Below are 27121 nucleotides of genomic sequence, written 5' to 3' on the forward strand. Positions count from 1 at the left end.
GGAAAGAAAATGTATTTCATTGGGGGTTGTGGGCAAAATGTTACCATGGCACTGCTTTCTGTGACCTTCTCCAAGGAAGTGACATTTGAGCTGAATCCGAAGCCACCATGAAACAGGCCTGGAGAAAAGGAAGAGGGAGCCTGGCAGTGCCAGGGCGTGACCGTGCCCACCCAGTGCACCAGTCCTCGGCTCTTCTGGGCTGCACCCCTCTGCGCACTCCCAGACTTCGCGCCTGCACCCAGTGGTGCTCCTGAGCGTTCCGCACCCAGCGGAGGCCAAATCGGCGGCAACCGGGATGCTGGCTCTTCACGGGGCTCGGGTCCCTGCCCCACTGTGGCCCTGCGGGGGGGAGAAGCTCAGTGAACGCCTGCACCGGCCCGCTGGCCGCCCCCCGCCCTCCCAGAGGGCAGAACCCAACTTGCCCGGCCAGCTCAGGCTTGGGGCACTCGCTGGGGCCCCGCGACGGGGTGGGGGAGGGTCGGCTCCCCGGAGGGAGTGGCCCTTCCCCCTCAGCTAAGATGTGGGCCCCGTGGACCCCGCGGGATCTTGAGGCGAGCACCCCCACCCCCAGGCAGACCTCGCCGGGCGCTGAGCTCATCGGGGGTGGGGGTTGGCGGCGTCGCCGGGCGGCCCAGGCGCTTGAGCTCACGGCGCCCCCCCCCCCCCGCGCCGGCTCCTGGGCGATTTTACCAATTAAGGCTTTCTCGCCGGGCCGGGCGCGGGGCGGGCGCGGGGCGGGCGCGGGGCGGGGGTGCGGCCAAAAAGAAGGCGGGCAGCGGCGGCCCATTCGCGTGGAGGCGCGCGGCGCTCAGCGGACGCCAGCGGCACCCCGAGGCGCCGGGCGCGGGCGCAGAGGCGAACCCGGTGCCACCCCCGCAGTCGCGGGCCGCCCGCAGGGACAGCAGGTGAGGCCTCCGCGCGAGACGGTCACGGGCAGCTTGCGGACCGGGAACCGGGGTGACGAAGGAGGGCGGAGAGGCGCCAAGAACGCAGGCGCCGGCGCGTAACCGCACCCAGGCCAGGCGCTGCTAGGATTCATGAACTTGGGATGCGGTACCCAGGGGCTGCCTTCCCTAAAACTAGGGAACACCCGGGAGGGTGTATCTGTGCCCAGGGTTGTGGGAGCCCTCGGCCATAGGGATCCCTCAGAGAGACGGTGTCTTGAGTGTTTGGCAGGACATAGGCTAAGTGGGTGTCACTTAGTGACTAGCCACTGCAGTACTGTCTGGGGCAGAAGGGCCCCCGACAGCAGGTCATTGTGTGGCTGAGCGTGAGTGGCCACCTAGAGGGAGGACAGTCCACAGCCAGTATGGCCCCTGGGAAGGCAACAGTGGCTTCCTCGCTGGCACCAGCTGCCTTGGGCACGGGGGAGCTGGTTCCGGCGCTGCCGCGCTCCATGGGGGCTGGGACAGGGGTGTGGCCAGGCACCGAAGGCAGGGGCTCCTCCTATGGGCCAGATTCCCCGGCTGGGCCCTGTCCCAGGTTGGCTCCGAGCTGGATGTTCACCACCAGCCAGGATGTGAGCAGCAACATCCCCAGATTCCCTTGCCAGCTGGGTCCTGGAAAAGTAGGTGGAGTCCACTGGCAGGTCCATGTGCATGTGCTCCAGGCCCCATGGTCAAGGTGGGCGCTCAGGAAATGAGCGTCCCCTCCTGCTGCACCTGGTCTCGCCCTTCCAGACCAGGTCTCTTCTCACCCACCGTGCCATTCTGCAGCTTTCTTCACCAGCCGAAGCGGCCCTGTAGCAGGGCCTGGACTGGGGTCTGAGGGCCCCGGGGTGGGCTGGGGGGTGGGGTGTGTCTAACATCCAAGAAAAGAATCTACTCCAAATAAGGGAAAATATGAAAGAGCTGGATTTTGGTTTCCAAGGACTGCCCGATCTGGGGGCTTTGGAATGGGGCGCCATCTGGTGGCGATACTATGTTTCCTGGGGACAAAAATCCTCTACACCCACCTACCTTGTCTCCCCCAAATAGGGAAGGCCTAGCACTGGAAGCCAGGATAACCAGCTTCTGTCCCCCTTTCTGCTGGGGCTGACTACTGATCGGTTACTCTGACTCAGTTTCCCTGGTCTTTGAAGATTACGGAGTGAACACAGATGACCTAGTCGATGGTACTTAGTGGAAAGAAAATCAGTTCTTACCGCAATTCTGTCCTTGGAAACTTGCTTTCCAGTGGAGCGAGGGGTCAGACCGCGACAGATCTCATGTCGTCCCGAATGGGTCCCGTGTAGGGAGAAGTCCGCGTGGGCTCTCACCTTGCAGTTCGTGCTCCCACTTGTACCCCAGTTCCCAGACACCCTGGTGTGTTTCGTGCAGGTTACGCGGGGGAAGAGAGTGCACGAGGTGGGCCTCAGTCTGGAAAAGGCAATGGGATCGCTTCTCGGCCTTTTGGCTAAGATCAAGTGTGGAAAAAGCAATGGGGTGACAGCGTGCTGGAGGGCAGGGTGATGCAGACACCCAGGCCCACTGCAGAGTGAGCCATATTTGGGCATGACGCGCTGGCTGACCAGTGCCTCCTCTCCCACTGGTCTCTATCCGATAACTTACTACTAATCCGACGTTCAATCTAACGAGCAAGTAGAAGGAGGAGAGTCATGCCTTCCTCGAAAGGAATAAAGAAGGGAACATCCTGCTGGGGGGTGGGTACGTAGGACTGGGAGGAATGAGTCCACTTGGGATGAACCCCTGGTAGGCTGACTTCTCTTGACTGAAGAGGGTGGCAGTGAGCATCCCCAACAGGCCTCTTGCCTCTCCGTGCCTTTGCTGGTCTGTCTCCCCACAGCAGCCTCCTCACTGTCTCCAGAGTTATCTACCAGAGATTTGATTTTGAGTGAATAGCTCCCCATTGCCCTTGCAGCCTCCCATGGCTCACCCACACCAGTACCCTGGACCCCTGTCCTTGGGGGCCCCCTCTGCAGTGCCACGGGTCCTGAAGCCCACCCAGACCCAAGTACTCAGGGCCTGCTAAGCCTTACTGGACCTCCTGGGCAGGCCCTCTGGGTCTGGAAGGCTCCCCCTGTCCCCCGCCGCCTGCCAGGCTGCCTCCTGGGGCCATTGGGGGAGGCATTCCAACCGGAGAGGAAACCCCCAGCGCCCCAGGTGGATGGCACGGTGGGTCAGGCGTACACTCGCCGTCTGCACGCCTCCCTCGGCCCTGGGCCAGTGCCTACTGGCACGCCCAGTCCCTTGCAAGGCTGCTCGCTCCTGGAGAGCTGGCGGCCTCCTGGCCCAGTGCCCCATTTCCTCCGGGACGAAGTGGGGAGGGAGGGAGGTGGTGGGGACCGGCCGGCGCAGGTGCGCAGGCCAGGGCCGCGTCGAGCGGGAAGGCGGGCCTGGCACCGGGGTCTGAGGCGGCCGCTTCCCCGGCGTGGGGCACGCGCGCAAAGCGCTCGCAGCGGCGCCTGGCCTGGGACCCGCGCCTCTCCACGAGCCCGCTCTTGGGACCGGGCCCTTTCGGGCTGGGGCAGGGTCGGCCGCCCAGGGTGCGGCCGGGGGAAGCCCAGGCGCAGGAGTCCGGGGCGGGGAGGGGGCGGGGGCTGCGGGCACGGGGCGGAGCCCACGTGACCAGGAACCACACCCCCGACTCCTCCACAGGGGCCTAGGAGGAGGAAAGTCCCTTGTATGGCGTGCGTGCTGGAGGCCAAGTGGTCCAGCGCCAGACGCGGCTAAGCCTTTTCTTGCTGCAGCGTTTCCTGCAGTGGCGGCGCAAGGCCACGGGGGCTGGGCTGCGCCTTAACCCATTCAGGGTCCAACCACCCAGCCCGGAGGGTCGGGGTTGCGTCCGAACTGCCAGGACTGGGGGGCCGAAGGAGGCATTCCGACGGGCGGGGCGGGGCGGGTGCGGCCCGAAGCCCCACCCCCACAGCCCCGCCCACTGTGGCTCCACCCCCTACTGAACCCGCCCTCCACCCCACCCCCCCGCCCTCATTTAAAGGGCTCGTTCTCTCCGCAGCACAATCTCCGCTGTCTGCCTCACCCTCTGCGTGCGGAGGTGCCTGCAACTTTAATTAAGGGGCCGTCCCCTCGCCTAGGCTTCAGCACCGCCCCTCAGCTCCTCGCGCCTCAAAATGAGTAGCTCCCACTCCCGGGCGGGCCAGAGCGCGGCAGGCGCGGCTCCGGGCAGCGGTGCTGACACGCGAGACGCCGAGATGCCGGCCACCGAGAAGGACCTGGCAGAGGACGCACCGTGGAAGAAGATCCAGCAGAATACTTTCACGCGCTGGTGCAACGAGCACCTGAAGTGCGTGAGCAAGCGCATCGCCAATCTGCAGACGGACCTGAGCGATGGGCTGCGGCTCATCGCGCTGCTGGAGGTGCTCAGCCAGAAGAAGATGCACCGCAAGCACAACCAGAGGCCCACCTTCCGCCAGATGCAGCTCGAGAACGTGTCCGTGGCGCTCGAGTTCCTGGACCGCGAGAGCATCAAGCTCGTGTCCATCGGTGAGGGCACGGGTCGCTCCCGTGGCACGGGGAGGTCGAGGTTGAGGGCGGGGGCTCCACGCGTCCTCCTTTCTCTCCTGGGCCAGCCCCTCCTAGCTAGGTCCCCCCAGCCCCGGCGCTGCCCCCCGGGGCCCCCGGGCTCCAACACACAGGCCTCGAGAACAAAGGCGCGCTGGCAGGCTGGCCGGGCGTGCAGACCGCTACGCGCCCCCGCCCGCCGCACCCCGGCTGGCCCGCGCCCAGGCTGAGCTCACATCCTCCGCAGGCCGCGCCCCCGCCACTGCACCCGCGGTGGGAGAGGGCCTGCGGAAGGCGGGCACTGGCCGCAGGGCTCTGGCCCTGCGCCCGGTGCCCCATCCCTGAGAAGGGGGAGTCCCGAGCTCTCCAGCCCGACTCCCTTCAGAAGTCTGGGAAGGAGCCTCTGGCCTTTAGGCACTCCTGTGGTTCTCACACAGGGTGTTGGAGCTTGTGAGTCCCATTGTCTAGGGCTCTTGGCTTTTTTTGGCCGTGGGAGATGGGTCCTAACGTTGCAGATGGCTCCAACCCCCCAGTTTAGATCTCCCCTCGGGAAACTTGGGGCCAGGGAGGACCACAGCTAGCAAAAGGGCGCTGGAGGGAACTGGTATGCAGTCCACTCAAACACCAAGTCAACGTTGAGCTTGGGCCAAACTCTTGCTTCCACTTAGGACTTGCTTTTCCGCATCTAGAGCTCACGAGCTTCTTGGGAGGTACTCCAGCATGCACTGGGCTCATGGCCAACCCAGTGTCGCGTCACCGGGCTGGTGAGGCTGCATTGACTGGACCTTCTGCGACATCCCGGGCTCTTCTCAGGATGGGGGCCATTCAGGGACTTGCACCAGAACTGGTGACCCCAGGGCGGTGTGTTACCGCGGAAGGAGGAGAGCTTTCTTTTCTTTACCGTTCTTCCAGTTGTCCTTAAGGCCATGAGCCTTGTTGAGCCGGGGAGTCTGAGGGACACAGGATTCAGGTGCCCCCAGCCACTCAGCGGGCAGGTCTCCAGGGCCCCACCTCTTTCTCTGGAATGCCAGTAGGGGCTGAGGCCCACCCCTCAGTCCCAGCCTCAGTCTAGCCAAGCTGAGTCATCTCTGAGTCTTGGGTGGGGGGGCAACCGGATGTGGGGAGGCAGGCCACACCCCAGCTGTCTGGGGGGGGTCTCCTCCTCCCTCCTCCCTTCTTCTCCTCCTCTAGTGAGCTGGCTGGAGCAGGCCTAGTTCCCAGAGCTTTGCCATATAAGGCAAAAAAATGTTGGAAAGCAGCAGTGATTAGGGGAGGGAGGGGGCAGGCTAGCCCCGGGGCTGGGGAAACGGGGTGGGATGGGGCGGGGCCATCCAACCAGGCTGTCTCCCAACCCTGGGCCCCGGTTCTCTGCCCTCCCTCTTTTGTGAGGGGGATGAGGAGGGTTTAGGCTGGCCTCCTATGGACCAGGGGGAGGGCCCAGTCCAACCCACTAAGGCTGATGCGCTTGGCCTTGTGTGGCCCACGTCCCCTCAGGACTCTGGATGGGGTGGGGGGCGCTACTAGGAAGCTCTGGCTGGTCCTGTGCTCTTGGTCTTCTCTGAACCTTCCAGTCACCCCTAGCCTGAAGCCCCTTCTCCACCAGCCCCGCCTGCTCTTTGGGGCCATACCTGAGGCAGTAGAGGCGGTAGTGCCGAACCTGGGACCGACCTCAGTCTGGGAGCGGGGAGGCTGCTTTGAGCAGCTCAGTGGGTCCTCGAGGTCCTGCCTGCCGGATTCGGAGGCTGCCCAGCACCGACAGCCCTTTTGGTGGTGTTCATCCTCTTCCTCCCACCCTCAAGTTGACTCATCAGACAAGTGTTTTCTCTTGCTTTTGGGGGGGTGCAGGACTCCAGTGTCCCTCAGAAAGCCCTCCCCCTTTCAGGGCCCCACCCTTAGGAAGCCGAGACCCAGAAGTGCCTTGGGTGGGGCCCAGAGCCTGGAGGGGTTGCCATGGTGACAGGGCGCTAGGTGCCCGCCCTAACCACTTCCCCTGTGGTGAGCTTGGCCGCCACCCGCCTGAGGCCCAGTGCCCCGCTAGGTGGTGAGGAGGGCAGGCGGTGGCGGGCGAGCTCTGCTGAGGCAGCAGGACTCGGACCCCACCCATGGCTTCTGCCACCCCAGCTCCCAAGCTGGGGCCCTGAGTGCCCCACCCAGGCTCATCAGTTCTGCCTTTCTCCTCCCGGGGCTGGGCCGGGGGGGGGGGTCCCTGGAATGTGCCCTGACCATAGCCCTGGGTTTCACGGGGCCCAACCAGGGGTTCCTTTGTCCTCAGCCCCGCCCTCCCCAGGCTTGCTCCGGGTTAGGGTCTGTGGGAGGTGGAGGCGAACTGAGGAAGTGGGGGTGGGGCTCACATCCTCCCCTCGAAGGGTCCTTGCCCAACGCCTCTGCTTCCCCTGCCCGCTGTGGCCCTCCACCCACCCACGCAGCCTGAGGCAACAGTTTTCTTTCCCAACCGCCCCGAGGGCAGCCTTCCTCTTCCTCAGCGCACCCCCCCCCCCCCGCCTGGGTCAGGTCGCGGGTATCCTTTCTGCGTTTGCTGGGTTCCGGGTTCACGCTGCTGCTCCTGCCCGCTTCCCTGGAGAGCCCTGGAGACGGGCTGCTGCGAAGCACTTCGGGGGAAGGGGGATCTTCCAGAGGCCTCCCTGGGCCCTGTCTGCAGCCTGGGTCTGTTGTCAGTCCTTCCTCCGGGCTCCCCGTCCCAAGGGCCTCCCGCAGCACCGCTGTCACCACGTGTCAATGGGGGGGGTCTCCCGCCTCCCCAGAAGTCTCCTTCATCTCCTTTGCTCCCCACAGAGACCCTGAGCAGATTGGGCAGGACGCCCAGGCCACCCCCTCGGGGAGCCTCCCCCTCCTGCCTGGGGACCTCCTGCTGCCAGGCTCTGTGCCGCCCGAGAGTGGCCCGACAGCCTGTGCGCCTGAGCGCGTGGGGATGCCCGCGGCCGGCCCCCTGCCCGCTCAGCGCTGCCACTCGTTCTCCTCACAGACAGCAAGGCTATCGTGGACGGGAACCTGAAGCTGATCTTGGGCCTCATCTGGACCCTGATCCTGCACTACTCCATCTCCATGCCCATGTGGGACGAGGAGGAGGATGAGGAAGCCAAGAAGCAGACGCCGAAGCAGCGGCTCCTGGGCTGGATTCAGAATAAGCTGCCGCAGCTGCCCATCACCAACTTCAGCCGGGACTGGCAGAGCGGCAGGGCCCTGGGCGCCCTCGTGGACAGCTGTGCCCCAGGTGAGGGGGGAGGGGGAGACCGCCTGCTAGGGGGGCCCGCGGGTGCCTCCCCCCACCTCACAGCCTTCCTTGTGCCGCAGGCCTGTGTCCTGACTGGGACTCGTGGGACGCCAGCAAGCCTGTGAACAACGCAAGGGAGGCTATGCAGCAGGCCGACGACTGGCTGGGCATCCCTCAGGTAGCCCCTGCCAGGCTGCCTGGGGCCCTCTGGGGCACTGTGGTGCCCGTGGGGACCGGTGTGGCACGGCTTGGAGGTCACATGGCTCTTGTCTGCCGTCTGTGATAGGTGATCACACCCGAGGAAATCGTGGATCCCAATGTGGACGAGCACTCTGTCATGACCTACCTGTCCCAGTTCCCTAAGGCCAAGCTGAAGCCAGGAGCCCCGCTGCGGCCCAAACTGAACCCCAAGAAAGCCCGAGCCTACGGGCCAGGTGAGCCGTCAGGCCGGGGATGCCCTGGGTGCTGACTTCACCCCTGCGGGACTTGGAGGTCTTGGGAACTCTTCGGTCACGCGGGGGCTAGGTTATCAAATGCCCCCTCGGCGTCCAGCCAATGGGTCCCGGCTGGCCAAAACCGGCCACTGGGCTAGAAGTGCCGAGCGCAAGGTGGAGTGAAGTCAGGGAGGGACGACCGAGCCACGTGACTGTCAACAGAGACAAAACCCAGCCAGGGTGTGGCATGGGAGCTAGGGCCCAGGCAGACCCAAGCAAGAGTTCCAGAAAACAGACCGAGGCCTGTCCCACAGCAAGAATGCAGCTGGGCATGAGACTCGGCTGTGCGTGCTGGGCCGGGGTTCACTCGGAATCAGATCACCCAGTTCAGAGCATTCCCGATGGGGTGATGGCAGGGGTGGGGTGATGGCAGGGAGGAGCGCTGGCCTGAGGGGGGTGGTGCGCCGGGGCGAGGAGACGGCCCTGCGAGCCGGCTCCGAGCTGCCAGCGCCTGCCCGGCAGGCATCGAGCCCACGGGCAACATGGTGAAGAAGCGTGCGGAGTTCACGGTGGAGACCAGAAGCGCCGGCCAGGGGGAGGTGCTGGTGTACGTGGAAGATCCGGCCGGCCACCAGGAGGAGGTAGGGCTGCCATCAAGCAGGTGGCAGCGTGGGGCGGGGCCTCTGCTCGGAGGAGGGACTCAGGTGCTCCTTCTTGCCGCAGGCGAAGGTGACTGCCAATAACGACAAGAACCGGACCTTCTCTGTGTGGTACGTGCCGGAGGTGACTGGGACTCACAAGGTAAGCCCTCAGCCCAGGGGGAGGCTGCCAGGGGAGGCGGAGGCTGGAAGGCCCTGACCCTGCCCTCACCGTCTGCTCCTCCTGGGGACAGGTCACCGTGCTCTTCGCCGGCCAGCATATCGCCAAGAGTCCCTTTGAGGTGTATGTGGACAAGTCCCAGGGAGATGCGAGCAAAGTGACCGCCCAGGGCCCTGGCCTGGAGCCCAGTGGCAACATCGCCAACAAGACCACCTACTTTGAGATCTTCACGGCGGGTGAGGAGGCCGTTGCCGGGGCCGGCCCGTCCGGGAGGAGAGCGCCGGGGGGCCGGGACCGGGTGGGGAGCTGAGCTGCGGTCCCTTGTGGCAGGAGCCGGCACGGGGGAGGTGGAGGTCGTGATCCAGGACCCTACGGGACAGAAGGGCACTGTGGAGCCTCAGCTGGAGGCCCGGGGCGACAGCACGTACCGCTGCAGCTACCAGCCCACCATGGAGGGGGTCCACACGGTGCACGTCACCTTCGCTGGCGTGCCCATCCCTCGCAGCCCCTACACTGTCACTGTCGGCCAAGGTAGGCCGGTCCCAGCTGCCCCCAGGCGGGGGCGCTGTAGACTGGGCCTCCCTCGGGAGGGGGCAGCTAGGGGGAGCCGCGCTCCCGGCCCTGGCCTGGGCCTCTGTGCTTCCACTGTCTGGGCTCTCTCTCGTCCCCTGCTGGGGCCCCTCCTCCTCTTCTCTCGCCCTCCTCCGTCTCTCTTCTCCACGCTCTCACCTTCGGAAGAGCCCGCTCCGGCTGTTTAGAACCCTGCTGCTCTCTGCTCTGCCCACAGGGTCCACGGTACTTGGATCTGTCTTCCTCTGGGAGGGGACGGGCTGGGCGGGGGGGCCCGCGGCTGGCGTGCAGTGGCTGGGAGGAGGCCCGGCCTACAGATACTGGGGTCACGGCTCTTCACTGTCCTGGGGAGACCACGTTCGGAGGGACCCCCCGATTCTGATGGCCCAGCCCTGTGGGAGGAAAGGGTGGGGTCACCCAGGGCCAGCTCCCGATGGCTTAGCTGGCCCTGTCCCCACAGCCTGTAACCCAGGTGCCTGCCGTGCCGTTGGCCGGGGCCTCCAGCCCAAGGGGGTGCGGGTGAAAGAGACCGCGGACTTCAAGGTGTACACGAAGGGTGCTGGCAGTGGGGAGCTGAAGGTCACTGTGAAGGGTCCCAGTAAGTTGGGCTGCAGCTGGGATGGGTGGCAGTGGCCCTGGGACGGCTGCTGGGCAGGCCTGAGGCCCTCCCTTGTCTTGGGCAGAGGGCGAGGAGCGTGTGAAGCAGAAGGACCTGGGGGACGGCGTCTATGGCTTCGAGTATTACCCTATGGTCCCCGGCACGTACACTGTCACCATCACATGGGGTGGCCAGAACATCGGGCGCAGGTGAGGCCCGGGGCAGAGCCCTCAGAGCCTAGGCAGCAGGCTTCTCCCCCTGCTGGGCCCTCAGCTCTCCTGTGTGTGGCTCTTTTCACAGTCCCTTTGAGGTGAAGGTGGGCACGGAGTGTGGCAATCAGAAGGTGCGGGCCTGGGGTCCCGGGCTAGAAGGTGGTGTCGTTGGCAAGTCAGCGGACTTCGTGGTGGAGGCCATCGGGGACGACGTTGGCACCCTGGGTGAGTTGGAGGCTGGGGACAGAGGGTAATGAGGCCACGGCACTGAGGCTCTGGGGTGCTGATGGGACTGGTGGCTGTTGTCAGGCTTCTCGGTGGAGGGCCCATCACAGGCCAAGATTGAATGTGACGACAAGGGTGACGGTTCCTGTGATGTGCGCTACTGGCCCCAGGAGGCCGGCGAGTACGCCGTGCACGTCCTGTGCAACAGCGAGGACATCCGCCTCAGCCCCTTCATGGCTGACATCCGCGAGGCGCCCCAGGACTTCCACCCAGACAGGGTAAAGGGCACGGGCTGCCGCCCTAGCTCTCGGCCTCCTTCTGCCTCTGCTTAGGGACTTGGGAGGCCTGGCTGGGCTGGTATCCCCAACGGTGTGTTCCTGCCGCTCTGGGTCCTTGGGGGCCTGCACTCGGTCCCCTGAGATCAGGCGGTGGCTCTCATCAGGTGAAGGCGCGCGGGCCCGGACTGGAGAAGACGGGTGTGGCTGTCAACAAGCTGGCCGAGTTCACGGTGGACGCCAAGCACGGTGGGAAGGGCGCGCTCCGGGTCCAAGTCCAGGTGGGGTGCCCATCTGTGCTGGGAGTGGTGAGGTGGGGTGGGCGGGTGCGCAGGCCTGGGCTCCAAGCAGCGGGCTGCCCATTCCTACCCGCTTTCCAGGACAACGAGGGGTGCCCCGTGGAGGCAGCGGTCAAGGACAACGGCAACGGCACTTACAGCTGCTCTTACGTGCCCAGGAAGCCCGTGAAGCACACGGCCATGCTGTCCTGGGGCGGCGTCAGCATTCCCAACAGCCCCTTCCGGGTGAGTGGCCCTGTACCCCGTCTCCCTCGGCTGCCTGCTTTGTGCCTGGCCTAGCTCTGTTGGCCAGAACTCACACTGTACAGTTCCCCCCATGTCAAGGGTACGGCTTGGTGCTTTTGAGGATATTGGGAGGTAGGCAGCAGCGATCGCAGCCGAAGCTTAGGACATTGGCATCATCTGAACGAGAAAGTCCTCTACCCTCCAACGCGCCATCCCCCAGCCTGAAGCAAGCACTGATCTGCGCGCTGGCCGTGCGGGTTTGCCTGTCCGGGGCGGTTGCTGTGGACGCGTGCATCCATAGGTGGCCTTTTGTAGCCGGTCGCGGTCATTGTGGGTCACCCAGGCTGCAGCTCGAGGCAGAACTTCCCGCCGCTTGCGGCCCGAGTGATAATGCTGCAGTGTGGGTGGACCGCGTGGGTGTTTTGCCGTGAATGACGCCCTGTGAACGTTCGAGGGCACGCGTTTGTGGGGGTACGCGAGCGCCCCCGTCCTGACACGTCTGTACGTCGGCGTAGAGCAGCTGCGCCCGATGGTCACGTTCTGTGTAATCATTTGAGGAACCACCAAACCGCTCACTGTCCTGTGTGTTTGTCGGCAGTGCGGAGAAGAGCCCTGCCTCTCCTCCAGGCCCCTCATGCCCTCGCCCTTGCTGCTGTGCCCTGCAGGTAAATGTGGGAGCCGGGAGCCACCCAAACAAGGTCAAGGTATACGGCCCGGGAGTGGCCAAGACCGGGCTCAAGGCTCACGAGCCAACTTACTTCACCGTGGATTGCACCGAGGCTGGCCAGGGTAAGGCCCTGCCCCAAGTGGGAGGGCAGCGGGTGAGTAGTCCGAGTGCGATGCCAGCCTCTGCTCCCACCCACCACCGCAGGTGACGTGAGCATCGGCATCAAGTGCGCCCCTGGCGTGGTGGGCCCCACCGAGGCCGACATTGACTTTGACATCATCCGTAATGACAATGACACCTTCACAGTGAAGTACACGCCCCGCGGAGCCGGGAGCTACACCATCATGGTCCTCTTTGCTGACCAGGTGGGTGCTGCAGCTCCCGGCCCCTAACAGTACTGCGCCTTGGGCCGCGGCTGGGCCCTGACCCCGACTCCTCCCACCCCCTGCAGGCCACACCCACCAGTCCCATCCGGGTCAAGGTGGAGCCCTCCCACGATGCCAGCAAGGTGAAGGCCGAGGGCCCCGGCCTCAGTCGCACTGGTGAGCATGGGCAGCACCTGGTGGGGCAGTCGGGGGCCACAAGGAGGCTGGGGGCCACAAGGAGGCCGGGGGTGAGGTGCCCTTACGTGGCCACCATGTTGCCTCAGGTGTTGAGCTTGGCAAACCCACCCACTTCACGGTCAATGCCAAAGCTGCTGGCAAAGGCAAGCTGGACGTCCAGTTCTCAGGGCTGAGCAAGGGGGACGCAGTGCGTGATGTGGACATCATCGACCACCATGACAATACCTACACGGTCAAGTACACTCCCGTGCAGCAGGTACTTCCCATGCACTCTTCAGCTACGCCTACCGAACGCGTGGGTTGGCTGCTCTGGAGGGCTTCCCCGGGAACAGAGCCAGCACGGAATGGAAGGCTGGGGGCGGGGGAGCGAAGCCTTTCTTTCTCTCACCCTTCACCCTCCGTGCCTAAGTGGGGAAGACACGGGCCAGGGAGACCAAGGTAGGTCCTAACTCATGGCTGTGCCTTTCTGTGTCCTTTCCAGGGTCCGGTGGGCATCAATGTCACTTATGGAGGGGATCCCATCCCCAAGAGTCCTTTTTCGGTGGGGGTGTCTCCAAGCCTAGACCTCAGCAAGATCAAGGTGTCTGGCCTGGGAGAGAGTAAGTAGCCAGGACTCCATCACAGTCACTGAGGCTGCCCCAGGGGCTGCCTTGGCTGGATGTCATAGTTCTCTCCCTGGTTCTGTCATCTCAACAGAAGTGGACGTCGGCAAAGACCAGGAGTTCACCGTCAAATCGAAGGGTGCTGGTGGCCAAGGCAAAGTGGCCTCCAAGATCACGGGCCCCTCAGGCACAGCAGTGCCCTGCAAAGTGGAGGCGGGCCTGGGGGCTGACAACAGCGTGGTGCGCTTTGTGCCCCGGGAGGAGGGGCCCTATGAGGTCGAGGTGACTTATGACGGTGTGCCTGTGCCTGGCAGCCCCTTTCCTGTGGAAGCCCTGCCCCCCACCAAACCTAGCAAGGTACCTGGGGTGTGGGGGGCCACCTCCTCTTTTCCAGGCTCACCCTCCTCGGTTCTCATGTCTGTCCTCATGACCCATGGCCCTGCATGGGCCCAGCTGGGCTCCTAGCCGATGGGAGAGGGTAGCCAGAACACAAGAAGGGAGATGGGCAGTTGGGCTGGGGGCCGGGGCTCAGGGGTCAGGGCTCGGGGTCAGGGAGGTGACGCGGGTTGGGCTCCTGACCTGCCCCTCTTCCCGCAGGTGAAGGCGTTTGGGCCCGGGCTGCAGGGGGGCAGTGCAGGTTCCCCTGCCCGCTTCACCATCGACACCAAGGGGGCCGGCGTGGGTGGCCTGGGCCTGACCGTGGAGGGCCCCTGTGAGGCCCAGCTCGAGTGCCTGGACAACGGAGATGGCACGTGTTCCGTGTCCTACGTGCCCACCGAACCTGGGGACTACAACATCAACATCCTCTTCGCCGATACCCACATCCCCGGCTCCCCGTTCAAGGCCCACGTGGTTCCCTGCTTCGACGCATCCAAAGTCAAGTGCTCGGGCCCCGGTCTGGAGCGAGCCACGGCCGGGGAGGCGGGCCAGTTCCACGTAGACTGCTCGAGCGCGGGCAGTGCAGAGCTGACCATCGAGATCCGCTCAGAGGCGGGGCTGCCGGCCGAGGTGCACATCCAGGACCACGGCGACGGCACACACACCATCACCTACATCCCGCTCTGCCCTGGGGCCTACACCGTCACCATCAAGTACGGCGGCCAGCCTGTGCCCAACTTCCCCAGCAAGCTGCAGGTGGAGCCTGCCGTGGACACCGCAGGCGTCCAGTGCTACGGGCCTGGGGTTGAGGGCCAAGGTGAGGCCCCGCCGTGGGGCCTGGGGGCGGAGGGGCCCCAGCACCGCTAGGGCCCCTGGAGCCCCATGCCTCCCCGCCGTGCCTGCCCCTGCAGGTGTCTTCCGAGAGGCCACCACTGAGTTCAGCGTGGATGCCCGGGCTCTGACCCAGACCGGAGGGCCGCACGTCAAGGCTCGCGTGGCCAACCCCTCGGGCGGCCTGACTGAGACCTACGTGCGGGACCGCGGCGACGGCACATACGTAGTGGAGTACACGCCGTACGAGGACGGTAGGCGCCAGGGCTCTGGGCTCCCAGGGCACGGGGCTTGAGAGACGGGGTGGCCTCGGCTGCCCCTGACCCGGCCCGCCCTCTCTAGGACTCCACTCTGTGGACGTGACCTACGACGGCAGCCCCGTGCCCAGCAGCCCATTCCAGGTGCCTGTGACCGAGGGCTGTGACCCTTCCCGAGTGCGTGTCCACGGGCCAGGGATCCAGAGCGGGACCACCAACAAACCCAACAAGTTCACCGTAGAGACGAGGTGAGCGGGCGCCTGGGAGACCGGGGTTGCGGCGGGCCTTGCAGCCCCGGGAGATAACGGGCTGTCCGTTTGGACCAGGGGAGCCGGCACAGGGGGCCTGGGCCTGGCTGTAGAGGGCCCTTCCGAGGCCAAGATGTCCTGCATGGATAACAAGGACGGCAGCTGTTCGGTCGAATACATCCCATACGAGGCGGGCACTTACAGCCTTAATGTCACCTACGGGGGCCACCAAGTACCAGGTGAGGAGGCGGGGTGGCTAGGGCTGGCCTGGGACCATGTGCCGGCTCTTGGCTCTCGCACACACTGGTCATCCTTCTCCGCTCCACAGGCAGTCCTTTCAAGGTCCCTGTGCATGACGTGACAGATGCATCCAAGGTCAAGTGCTCTGGGCCTGGCCTGAGCCCTGGCATGGTCCGCGCCAACCTCCCTCAGTCCTTCCAGGTAGACACAAGCAAGGCTGGTGTGGCCCCGCTGCAGGTCAAAGTGCAGGGGCCCAAAGGTGAGCGTTTGAGTGACCGGGAGTGGGTGGCCATGGAGCCAGTGCCCAGGGACAGAGGACCCCCAGGAAACAGGACTCGGCCACTGAGCAGATGTGGCAGGAGGGCGGGCGGGCAAGGCTCCGAGATGGCCCCCAGACTAGCATCTGGTGTCGCAGTGGCTCAGGACCATTCCCAGGGAAGGGCAGGTGAGGGCAAAGCAAGGTCGAGGCCTGGGGTGGGAGCGGAGGGCCCGTCCAGCCAAAACTTGGGTGGTCCAGTGTGGTGGGGCCGGCGGGCCCCGGGAAACTGGCTGAGTCTCTCTCTGGGACTGGGACCAGGCCTGGTGGAGCCTGTGGATGTTGTGGACAACGCTGATGGCACCCAGACCGTAAACTACGTGCCCAGCCGGGAGGGGCCCTACAGCATCTCTGTGCTGTACGGGGAGGAAGAGGTTCCCCGCAGGTGAGAGGCGGGGCCTGCTGCCTGTGGGAAGGGGCCCGGGCCGAGCACCGATTCTTGCTGACCATTCGCATAACACCCCGGCCCAACAGCCCCTTCAAGGTCAAAGTGCTGCCTACGCATGATGCCAGCAAGGTGAAGGCCAGCGGCCCCGGGCTCAATACTACCGGCGTGCCCGCCAGCCTGCCCGTGGAGTTCACCATCGATGCGAAGGATGCGGGAGAGGGCCTGCTGGCCGTCCAGATCACGGTGAGCTGGCTGCCTGGGCGGCCACCCGGCTCGGCCAGCGTGCAGCTCTGGCCACAGAGAAGGCAGGGGACGTGAGGGACCTAGGCCAGTGCAGGGCACAGCACAGGGCACGTGGCTGGGATGAGCGGACCGTTCCGGGGCTGTGGTCTCCCTCGGGAGCCGGGCCAGTGAGGCCAGATCCCCTGCCTCTAGGGTGGTGGCAGCGGGCAGAGGCCTCTCCTGCACGTGACCCCAGCCGTGGGTGGTGTTCTTCTCACGGGTCAGGTGTAGGACTAGGGCCTCGAGATCTTCCAGGGGAGCTCCTGCTAGTGCTGGAGCAGGGCCCCGGGGCAGAGGGCGGGAGCCAAGAGGCGGTCATGGCCATACAGCAGGGCGGGCCCCAGGCTCCCCGGCCCCCACCTGTCTCGCAGGGGTGCATCTGGGATTTGGGACTTCCCTTCCGGATCCCGGCCGTGGCCGAGTAAAGGACGGACAACTCCGGGCGCGGGCAGCCCCGTTGAGCCACGGCAGTCAAGGGACTCGGAGGCCGTCCCCTCGGTGTCTGCTCCTCCGAGAGGGTCTGAGGCGCCCCCAGGCCTGGCCGCGCTCAAGCTGACCGCCCCCGCACTCCGCCGTGCAGGACCCCGAGGGCAAGCCCAAGAAGACGCACATCCAAGACAACCACGACGGCACGTACACCGTGGCCTACGTGCCAGATGTGACAGGCCGCTACACCATCCTGATCAAGTACGGCGGCGACGAGATCCCCTTCTCCCCATACCGCGTCCGGGCCGTGCCCACCGGGGACGCCAGCAAGTGCACCGTGACAGGTGAGCCGGCCCGCCGGCGGCCGCGGCGCTCAGCACGGGGCTTGGGTGTGCCTGTGTGCCAGGGCTCGCTGCTTGGGGCGGCGTGTGGGAGTGGGGGCCGCCCCCTTGAGTGACTCACCTGACCTTTGTCCTTGCTCTCTGCCCTCTCACCTCAGTGTCAATCGGAGGTCACGGGCTAGGTAAGCTGCTTGCTGGGGCCACTCCCGATGCCCCTCCTGCCCAGAGGGCAGCTTCCTTTTCCTCTCCAGCTGCAGCTCTCGGCAGGGACGGGGGGCTGGAGGGTTAGTGCCCAGGGCGGCCTCCAGAGTGGAGCGTGAGTGCTCCGGCCCTCCCTCTCGCTGGGCCTCCGTTTCCCCATCCAAGATGTCGGGTTGCAGCTGAGAGCTTTGGGGTGAGGTGCGTCCTGAGAAGCACCCCACTGGGGGCTCTGGGGTCTGGGGATCTTGGCTCCCTGGGGAAGCCCCGGGGGCGGGCAGCAGGCCCTGCTTTCCTCTCACTTCGTCCTTCCGTGGCAAGGGCTCCTGCGTTGGGCTGAGGGGACAAGGGGTCTCCCCTTACGGTGGGAGTCCCCGGCCCTGGCCAGATCCACAGACCTCCAGCCCCATCTCCCGGGGGCCTCCGTGTCCCCAGTGGGGGGAGGTACAGACTGCATGAGTGGGCGGGGCGGGCTGGTAGTGCAGTGGCAGCAGCGTTGCCTGCTTGGGCGGGTAGCATGGCAGGGCCCAGCCCAGCCTCAGAGCCCCAAAGTGCACTCGGCGGCCTGCCCGCCCTCCCTGCCTCCTTCCCTCTCCCTGCCCTCCACCCCACACCCCCAGCAGTGACGTTATTCGCATAGTGCCCAACCAGGCATGGAAGTTCTCCTGCTTGGGCATGGGAGGGGAGCTCTAGCCCCAGCCAGGGACGCCGGGGACGCCAATAAGAGGTGACAGTTACCTGGGAGCCTTTAGAGGGTCTAAGACTTGGAGGGTGGCGAGGGGCTCGGGACAGGGGTCCAGTGGCTCGGAAGGACAGGCTCCAGGATCTCCGAAGACAGGCAATGCGTGCCTGGGGCAGGGGAGCAGGGCCAAGACTTGGCCAGAAGAGTGGTCGCCGTTTACGCGGCCACCGTGTGCAGAGCGGAGGCAGAGAGCCCGGCAGGGGAGCTGAAGTCACCTTCGGATTAGTCATAGCGGTGGCTTGGGCCAGGCTGGTGGTGATGCGGCTTAAGCGGGCAGCCAACCTGGGAAGTGTAGTGTGAGGACGGGCCGGCCGAGACCTGCCGATGGACCGGGCGGGCAGGGGGGAGCAGCTGGATGGACCGTGAAGGCAGGGCCCAAGCCGCGAGCTGAGAGTGGGGGTGGGTGACAGCGCGGGCAGCAGGTGGCCCAGTCTGGAGCTGGAGAGAGCCTAGCATGGCAGGAGCCCTTGGGCAGGGGTACCCCTCCAACGGCCCTCGAGCGGGTCCGGAGCTCCCCGCTGCTTCCCCGCAGGAAGCACCCTCACTGCCAGGCCTTGCGGCCACAGCCCCCTGAGCCTTCACGGCGGAGCTCAGGCCATAACGTCACTGTCCCTCCCCTTTCCTCGGGCACTCTGGGGCCCTCGAGGCTGCTAGCGGTGGTGGCTGTGGCTTGGGCCTCCCGTCCCCGTCTCCCCCGGGTGCTGCCGCTGCCTGCTGTGCCGTGCTGCTTGGGCGCTAACCCCCGCTGCCTCCCCGCTCCCTGCTCCCGGCTCCCCGCCTGCGCCGCGCCGGCCGCCGCTCCCCTCCAGCCTGCGGGCGAGCGCGTTCTCAGTCGTCAGGAAACTCCACTTTCACCTTCAGGCCTGGGGGGCGGGAGGCCAGGGTCACGCCCCCACCTCCACGCTGCCGCAGGACCCTGCCGCACCGCACCCGCACACCGCGCTGGGGCCCAGGGCCGGGCTGCAGGGACGAAGGCGGCTGCGGACCCAGCCAGGGCGCTGGTGTTGGTCCACGGCACTGGTCGAGGCTGAGTTGGCAGGGGAGGCGGCGGCGAACGCTCGTGTCCCGATAGCAGCAGCGGCCTCTTGGGCCTCCAGGCCCCCTCCTTTCTCCCAGACACCTGTGTGCCACCCATTGGGCCTTTCCCACGTAGGGCTATCCCCAAGACAGGACTCCCTGGCTTGAGGCGGCTCTGGGGAACCTTTTCCTGCCTTCTGAGAAACCACTCCCCATCCCAGCTTTGGGGGGGTGGGGGCGGGGCCGGGGTGGCTGCGCTTGGTGGCAATGAGAGGTGGCAATGAGAGGCCTGGGCGGGTGGCAGGCAGATGGGAACAGCTCTGGTGCCGAGCTCACACGCTGCCCCCCCCCCTTTGGGGACCCGCCCTGCCCCACCAGGTGCTGGCATTGGCCCCACCATCCAGATCGGGGAGGAGACGGTGATCACGGTCGACACCAAGGCGGCAGGCAAAGGCAAGGTGACCTGCACAGTGTGCACACCCGACGGCTCCGAGGCGGACGTGGACGTGGTAGAGAACGAGGACGGCACCTTTGACATCTTCTACACAGCTCCCCAGCCGGGCAAATACGTCATCTGCGTGCGCTTTGGTGGCGAGCACGTGCCCAACAGCCCTTTCCAAGTGACGGTCAGGAGGGGCCGGGGTTGAGGGGTCCCGATGGAGCTGGCCCTGTCCCTGCCCTCTGTGACACCAGATTCTCCCCCTCTTGTGTTGCTCCACAGGCTCTAGCCGGGGACCAGCCCACAGCACAGCCCCCGCTTCGGCCTCAGCAACTGGCCCCATCTTACACGTACGCCCAGGGAGGCCAGCAGACCTGGGTACGGCCTCAGCTGCCTCATTCAGGCTCTCCTGGCCCGAGGGGACGCTTGGGGGCTGGCCAACGGGGTGTCCCGTGAGGCCCCATCCTGCCGTGCCTGAGGAGGGACCCCCAGATCCTTCCCTAGGGACTTCCTCCCCTCCTGCGACCCCTCACTTGGGCCCTCTGACTCCACTGCAGGCCCCGGAGAGACCCCTGATGGGTGTCAATGGGTTGGACGTCACCAGCCTGAGGCCCTTTGACCTTGTCATCCCCTTCACCATCAAGAAAGGCGAGATCACGGGTGAGTGGGAGTAGGAGGGAGCTTGGGAGTCACAGGGGCCAGGCTTTGCCAGCGGGAGCCCTGACCCTGGCCACATCACCCCGCAGGGGAGGTGAGGATGCCCTCGGGCAAGGTGGCGCAGCCGGCCATCACCGACAACAAGGATGGCACCGTGACCGTTCGCTACGCGCCCAGCGAAGCTGGCTTGCACGAGATGGACATCCGCTATGATGACATGCACATCCCAGGTGTGCCTCTGGCCCGCCGGCCCTGCCTCACGGGGGGCGGGGGGCCTGGGGAGGTGATGCAAGACCCCATTCCCCACCGCCCCTTTTCCTGCCTCAGGAAGCCCCCTGCAGTTCTACGTGGATTATGTCAACTGTGGCCACGTCACGGCCTACGGGCCTGGCCTCACCCACGGAGTGGTGAACAAGCCTGCCGTCTTCACCGTAAACACCAAGGACGCAGGAGAGGGTGAGCAGCAGCTCTGCTCTTAGCCCACCTGTGTGTGGAGGGACCCCCACCCTCATCTAGTGGCGAGCAGGGCCCAAGGGAGATGTTCCCCGAGTTGAGGCTTCCCACCGTGCCGCCTGGCCCCTGCCGGCCTGCTGGGGCTCTTCCCTCACGGTGGTCAGCGCACCGTCTCCGAGTGCCGTTCTCATCTTCACCCACGGCTCTCTCTAGGGGGCTTGTCCCTGGCCATCGAGGGCCCATCCAAAGCAGAAATCAGCTGCACGGACAACCAAGATGGGACCTGCAGCGTCTCCTACCTGCCCGTGCTGCCCGGGGATTACAGCATCCTGGTCAAGTACAACGAGCAGCACATCCCAGGCAGCCCCTTCACCGCCAGGGTCACAGGTGGGTGGCCCTGGGAGCAGTGACAAAGGCGGGCAGGTGGCAAGGTGGGCACAGTCTCCCTTGTACCTGGACATGACAGTGACTGTCCCCTGGCAGGTGACGACTCGATGCGCATGTCCCACCTGAAGGTGGGCTCTGCTGCTGACATCCCCATCAACATCTCGGAGACGGACCTCAGCCTGCTGACGGCCACCGTAGTGCCCCCATCCGGCCGGGAGGAGCCCTGCCTGCTGAAGCGACTGCGCAACGGCCACGTGGGTAAGAGGTGGAGGGGAGGGGCCTTCTGGAGAGGAGGGGGGCTGTGAGGGGAGGGCGTGCCCTTCCCCGGCTGACAGCCCCGCCCCGCGCCCAGGGATCTCGTTCGTGCCCAAGGAGACAGGGGAGCACCTGGTGCACGTGAAGAAGAACGGCCAGCACGTGGCGAGCAGCCCCATCCCCGTGGTGATCAGCCAGTCGGAGATCGGGGATGCCAGCCGCGTGCGGGTCTCGGGCCAGGGCCTCCATGAAGGCCGCACCTTTGAGCCTGCAGAGTTCATCATCGACACCCGGGATGCCGGTAGGTGGTGGTGGCTCACTGGCTGGGGCCGGGGCCCGGGGCTCGGCCCCCCGGCTCAGCGGTGCGCCTTCCACAGGCTACGGTGGGCTGAGCTTGTCCATTGAGGGCCCCAGCAAGGTGGACATCAACACAGAGGACCTAGAGGACGGCACGTGCAGGGTCACATACCGCCCCACAGAGCCCGGCAACTACATCATCAACATCAAGTTCGCTGACCAGCACGTGCCTGGTGAGTGTGGCACCCACGCACAGCCCCCGGGACTGAGCCTCCGTGCCCCACCCCCCGCCCATTGCCGCACACCAGAGCCTTCCCGCAGAGGTGTAACCTGTGTGACGCGTGAGCTGTGCTCTCTTCCTGCAGGCAGCCCCTTTTCCGTAAAGGTCACGGGAGAGGGCCGGGTGAAGGAGAGCATCACACGCCGGCGACGAGCCCCTTCAGTGGCCAACGTGGGCAGTCACTGCGACCTCAGCCTGAAGATCCCTGGTAGGGCCCGTGCGGAGCCAGGCCCAGGTGGCCCCGAGCAGAGGGGGTGGGGCGCAGGACTCCTGCTCACCAGGCTGTCCCCCTGCTTGCAGAAATTAGCATCCAGGACATGACCGCACAGGTCACCAGCCCATCAGGCAAGAGCCACGAGGCCGAGATTGTGGAAGGAGAGAACCATACCTATTGCATCCGCTTCGTGCCCGCCGAGATGGGCGTGCACACGGTCAGCGTCAAGTACAAGGGCCAGCACGTGCCTGGGAGCCCCTTCCAGTTCACCGTGGGGCCCCTGGGGGAAGGGGGAGCCCACAAAGTTCGTGCTGGAGGCCCTGGCCTGGAGAGGGCTGAAGCCGGCGTGCCAGGTAGCCCTGCCCCTGGAGGGCCTTTTGCTCTTCAGCCTGGGGGATGGAGGGGACGTGAGGAAGTAGCAGCCGGCTTGCCGTCAGTGGGGCTTAGAGGGGACTGAGGGCCTCTCTGAGGACACCCTGTTTTCCCACAGCTGAATTTAGCATCTGGACCAGGGAAGCTGGTGCTGGGGGCCTGGCCATCGCCGTTGAGGGCCCCAGCAAGGCCGAGATCTCCTTCGAGGACCGCAAGGACGGCTCCTGTGGTGTGGCTTACGTGGTCCAGGAGCCAGGTACTGAGAGCTTGGCTGGGGTTGGGGGACGTAGCCCCTGGGTGTGGGCCGCTCCGGCTTGCTCCCACCCTGCACCCTGAGGTCCCAGGGTCACCCAGGCCGCCCGTGGGACAGACAGGGGCCTTCCAGCGCGCCCTCTGTGCTCTCTCCCTGCCCAGGTGACTACGAAGTCTCGGTCAAGTTCAACGAGGAGCACATCCCTGACAGCCCCTTCGTAGTACCTGTGGCTTCTCCGTCTGGCGATGCCCGCCGCCTTACTGTTTCTAGTCTTCAGGTGAGGCACCGAGAGAAACCGCCTGCTTGGGGCTCCTGGGCCCGGCCAGACCAGAGCCGCCGCACAGAGCCGGCCTCGGCCCTGTGTCAAGTGACCCGCCCAGCCCAGCTCGGGGCGCCGGGCCTCTGCTCTGGCCGGGTGCAGCCCATGCTTGGGGTTGGCAGGAAGCACCCCTGCCCACTGTGTGGAGTTTTTCTCGTGTCTCAGGTCTAAAGGCTTTGAACAGAAGCCTGTGCCCGTTGAGCACCAGGGCTGAGGTTTAAAGAGGGACAGCCTGGCAGGGCTGAGGGCTGCCCACGGGGCGGGGCTGCCCTCCAATCCTGCTGCCTGGGTGTGTGGCTGCAGAGTGTGGATCTGGGGGCGGGCGCGTGTGTGTGTAGCTTACTGGCCCCCAAGAACCAGTGGCTCTCCCTCTTTAAACCAGATTGCACGCCAGGTGGGTAAGTGGAACCCCAGGGGCCTTCCTGCTGCTGGGGCCCTGCTCTCCCGTGTCCCAGGCACCCCGTCTAACCACATCTGCTGTGCTTCCAGGAGTCAGGGCTAAAGGTCAACCAGCCAGCCTCTTTTGCAGTCAGCCTGAACGGGGCCAAGGGGGCGATCGATGCTAAGGTGCACAGCCCCTCGGGAGCCCTGGAGGAGTGCTATGTCACAGAGATCGACCAAGGTGAGGCCCTGTCCCCGCCCGGGCCACCCACCCATCTTCCCTGGCCCTGCTGGGAGCAGCGGGCCTGCCCAGCCGGCTGGAAGCAGACTGAGAGTACAGAAGGACGGTACAGATTCCGGAAGCAGGGCCCGAGCCCTGGGGCTCCCTCAGCCAGGCGACCCTTCCCCCACTCGTGACCCTAAGCCCTTGCCGGGGGGTGTGTCTGGCTCAGAGGCCACAGCGGCTAGGAAGGAGAAAGCCCGCAGCGAGCAGTGTGATGCAGTCTCCTGGGGGAGGGACCCAAGTCTAGCCACGGGGCTGGCCCACTCCAGCCAGGGCCTGGCGCTTGCCAGATAGGTCTGAGGCAGCCTAGAGGTGAGAAGAGCTGGTTCAGCCCATTTCACTGGTCTCACAGCTGGTCCTGCCCCTCCGCAGCCATGGGACCTCAGGTTCCTGTCGCCTCTGTGCCCCTGTCCACGTGCAAGGACTATGGCCTTCATGGTAACCTTTTCAGGGAGGCAGAGAGCCAGGTGTTTGGCTTGTAGCTTTCAGTCCGAGTGAGCACCAGCGGTGGGCTGCTTGGGGCTTCAGGAGGTCTGGGGTGCGGGCTGTGGGTGCCCGGTGTGGTCCAGCTGGACTGGTGGGGCAAGGGGTCCTCCTCACAGATGCCACTTGCTCGGTTTTGGAGGAGGGACCTCAGGCCCACAGCGTGCCCCTCCGTTCCTCAGATAAGTATGCCGTGCGCTTTATCCCACGGGAGAATGGTGTCTACCTGATCGACGTCAAGTTCAACGGCACCCACATTCCTGGAAGCCCCTTCAAGATCCGCGTTGGGGAACCTGGGCATGGAGGGGACCCGGGCCTGGTGTCCGCCTATGGAGCCGGCCTGGAAGGTGGTGTCACAGGTAGGTCAGTGAATGCGGCCTCCAGGGTGTGGACCCCACCGCCAGGGCCCCTCCTCCAGGTTCTCAGTGACAGCAGGCGGTGTGCAGAGGTGACACTGCTATGCCGGAGGGATGGGCGTGAGAGTCGGGGGCTGGGGAAGCAGTGCCGGCCAGCTCTTCCTGACCTCCCACGCCCCCAGGGAGCCCAGCTGAGTTTATCGTGAACACGAGCAACGCTGGAGCGGGTGCCCTGTCGGTGACCATCGACGGGCCCTCCAAGGTGAAGATGGATTGCCAGGAGTGCCCTGAGGGCTACCGTGTCACCTATACTCCCATGGCACCTGGCAGCTACCTCATCTCCATCAAGTACGGTGGCCCCTACCACATTGGGGGCAGCCCCTTCAAGGCCAAAGTCACAGGTGAGCTTCGCACCAGACTTCTGGGGCCCATCCCAAAGCCTGGCCCTCTGGCCACCTGTCAGTGCCCTAACGGGCTGTGCCCTGCAGGTCCCCGTCTCGCCAGCAACCACAGCCTGCACGAGACATCATCGGTGTTTGTGGACCCCCTGACCAAGGCTGCGGGTGCCCCCCAGCACGGGGCCCCGGGGCCAGGGTCCACGGATGCCAGCAAGGTGCTGGCCAAGGGCCTGGGGCTGAGCAAGGCCTACGTGGGCCAAAAGAGCAGCTTCACAGTAGACTGCAGCAAAGCAGGTGGGTGCCCCCGCCCCTGCCCCCGCCCGTCCAAAGGAGCAGGCCAGAGAGAAGACTGGATGACCCGGGTTCAGGAACATGGGAAGAAGGGGCTTAGGTGGGGTAGGGGTGCCTGCCATCTGGGCCTCTCTGCCATCTTTTCTACCCTTCAGGAAAGTGGCTTGGGAGAAGCGGGAGTTCCCTACGCTGGGAGGGGAGCAGGGCTGCTGGCAACTCTAGGAAGGGCTGTCACCCCTCAACAGATGGGGGTGGCAGGGGGAGGGTACCAAGACAGAAAGAGGGGTCAGCGCAGTCTCCACTGAAGGGAGGAGACTTGGGGCTGGGAACTGAGGCCCCTTCCCCACCAGGCAACAACATGCTGCTGGTAGGGGTGCATGGCCCCCGGACACCCTGCGAGGAGATCCTGGTGAAGCACGTGGGCAGCCGGCTCTACAGCGTGTCTTACCTGCTCAAGGACAAGGGAGAGTACACGCTGGTGGTCAAGTGGGGTGACGAGCACGTCCCAGGCAGCCCCTACCGTGTCCTGGTCCCCTGAGCTCTGCCTATACTGGCCGGCAGCTCCCAGGACGAGACGTGCCCCACACCCATCCCCCCAACCTGAGCAGCCCCCCCCCCCCGCCCCCAGTCTCCTCGGCCCCAGAGCCCCGGCCGCCCCGTCACTGCAGCCACCCCACCCCTGCGTTGCACTCACCTGCCTCCACTTGGGCAAAGGAGAGAGGCGAGCAGAGGTAGTCCTTTGGTGGCTCTGCCTATCTTCTTTGGTTCTGGGAGGGGTGAGGGATGGGGGTACTATGCACGACCCCCCGCTAGTTCTCCTCCCTAGCCAAGAAGAATAAAGTTCTGCTTCCATTCTCCTCAGGGTGGCTCTAGCTTTCTTGCAAGGGCGCCTGCAGGATGGACAAAAGTGTGGGCATAAGCCACAAGCCGATAGATCTCCAGGCCTGGCACGCAGGGGCTCCTGCTTTCCCCCACCATGCGCACTGCACCCTCCCAACTTGCGGAGGCCCACTGGCACTCAAGTCTTGTGCGCCTTCCTGGGTTCCGACCAATGGAAGGGGTGAGATGTGTAGCACAGCAGGACAGGGCTTGACACTGGTGCGCGCTTCCTAGGCCACACCAGGAACGGATACCATCCTCAGCGAAAGCCGGGCTGTGACTGGACTACGGAAGGCAAAGTGCCGGACGGGAAGGCTAGATAAATGGGCCTTGAAATCCCAGCAGTCCCTGGCCGTCTCCCGGGCTTCTTAAATGTGCCACCATCCCCCAGCATAAGGGACGGTCATGAGGACCTCTGCCCCAAAGCATCTCGAGGCCCCTCCGTGTACAGGCAGCCCTCCTCGAACCCCAGCCGCCTCCCCCCCGGAAGGCCATGCCTTACACGTCCTGCTTCCCTGAGATGACCTCTTCAGCACAGTGGGGTGATCTGAGCCCCTCGCTAAACCCCTGTGCTGCACCGCTTGCCACATCCCACCCAACAGTCTCCCACCCTCAAAACATCCACTACTCTGGCCAAGTCCAGGCTCTGCACCCCTCTAAGCTCTGATGGCCCCAGGGCGGCCCCTCATAGCCACCCCCTCCCCCTGCGTCCCCCTGCAGGCAGCCTTGCTCCCAACAAGCAGGAGGGACTTAAAACCCAGCCAAACCTAGGCCTTCCAAAGCCTCCTCCCCTAACTCCAAGATGGCTGGCCATCCCCCTATGTGGAAGCACTTCTGGGCCAGCACGAACGCAGGGCCTAGAGCACACTTACACCACCGCCCAGTGAAAGAACACGAACCCAGGAAGGGAGAAAGAAAACCAGGCTGTGGCCACCTACCCAAGCCACAGGTGCCCCTGCCCAAAATGCAGGGACACACAGCAAGGACAGTTGCTGATCTCCAGTAAAGTGCCATCGGGTCCACACTGCTCCTGAACCTGGGTCTGGTCTGCTACCCTAGGCTCCCGGTGGCCAGTCCCCGGGAGAGGCCGTCCCACTGGAGGCACGCAGGACACAGGCGAATAAAGTCAGGCCCCGCCACTAATACCGGGCACGCTGGCCAGGGCCCCCACGGAAGCACAGCCCCAGAGCCGAGCCGAGCTCCCCGGGAGCCCCCGTCTGTCCCCAGACACCACATCGGGCCCAGGCAGCTGGGACACACGTCGGGCAGCAAGGGCAGA

General features: G+C 65.4%; 1 protein-coding gene across 4 annotated transcripts; it reads left to right on the forward strand.

Moving 5' to 3' along the window:
- The first annotated feature begins 839 nt into the window (after positions 1-839).
- Positions 840-25825, forward strand: FLNA (filamin A). 4 transcript variants are annotated; one of them, XM_080794837.1, is made up of 49 exons: positions 840-905; positions 3955-4442; positions 7444-7692; positions 7773-7870; positions 7979-8126; positions 8649-8767; positions 8850-8927; positions 9019-9181; positions 9276-9476; positions 9976-10113; positions 10199-10322; positions 10414-10550; positions 10635-10828; positions 10993-11106; positions 11206-11349; positions 12015-12138; positions 12221-12381; positions 12468-12558; positions 12666-12835; positions 13061-13178; positions 13276-13538; positions 13779-14376; positions 14471-14644; positions 14733-14895; positions 14974-15134; positions 15224-15394; positions 15713-15836; positions 15926-16082; positions 16702-16891; positions 17047-17070; positions 19224-19471; positions 19567-19662; positions 19842-19944; positions 20031-20171; positions 20269-20397; positions 20608-20781; positions 20878-21039; positions 21134-21337; positions 21414-21566; positions 21699-21821; positions 21914-22180; positions 22318-22455; positions 22614-22729; positions 23261-23393; positions 23808-23873; positions 24101-24277; positions 24457-24675; positions 24763-24966; positions 25314-25825. In XM_080794837.1, exons 2-49 carry the CDS (start codon positions 4070-4072, stop codon positions 25499-25501), a joined length of 8010 nt encoding a protein of 2669 aa, XP_080650963.1. In that variant the 5' UTR covers positions 840-905; positions 3955-4069; the 3' UTR covers positions 25502-25825. The 4 variants fall into 4 exon arrangements, with proteins under 4 accessions (XP_080650963.1, XP_080650964.1, XP_080650965.1 ...); XM_080794838.1 differs by lacking the exon at positions 17047-17070; XM_080794839.1 differs by lacking the exon at positions 23808-23873 and having other exon boundaries at positions 25314-25823.
- Positions 25826-27121: the final 1296 nt, after the last annotated feature.

Source organism: Martes martes, assembly GCF_963455335.1.
Source record: "Martes martes genome assembly, chromosome: X".
In the NCBI taxonomy this organism is placed as follows: Eukaryota; Metazoa; Chordata; class Mammalia; order Carnivora; family Mustelidae; genus Martes; species Martes martes.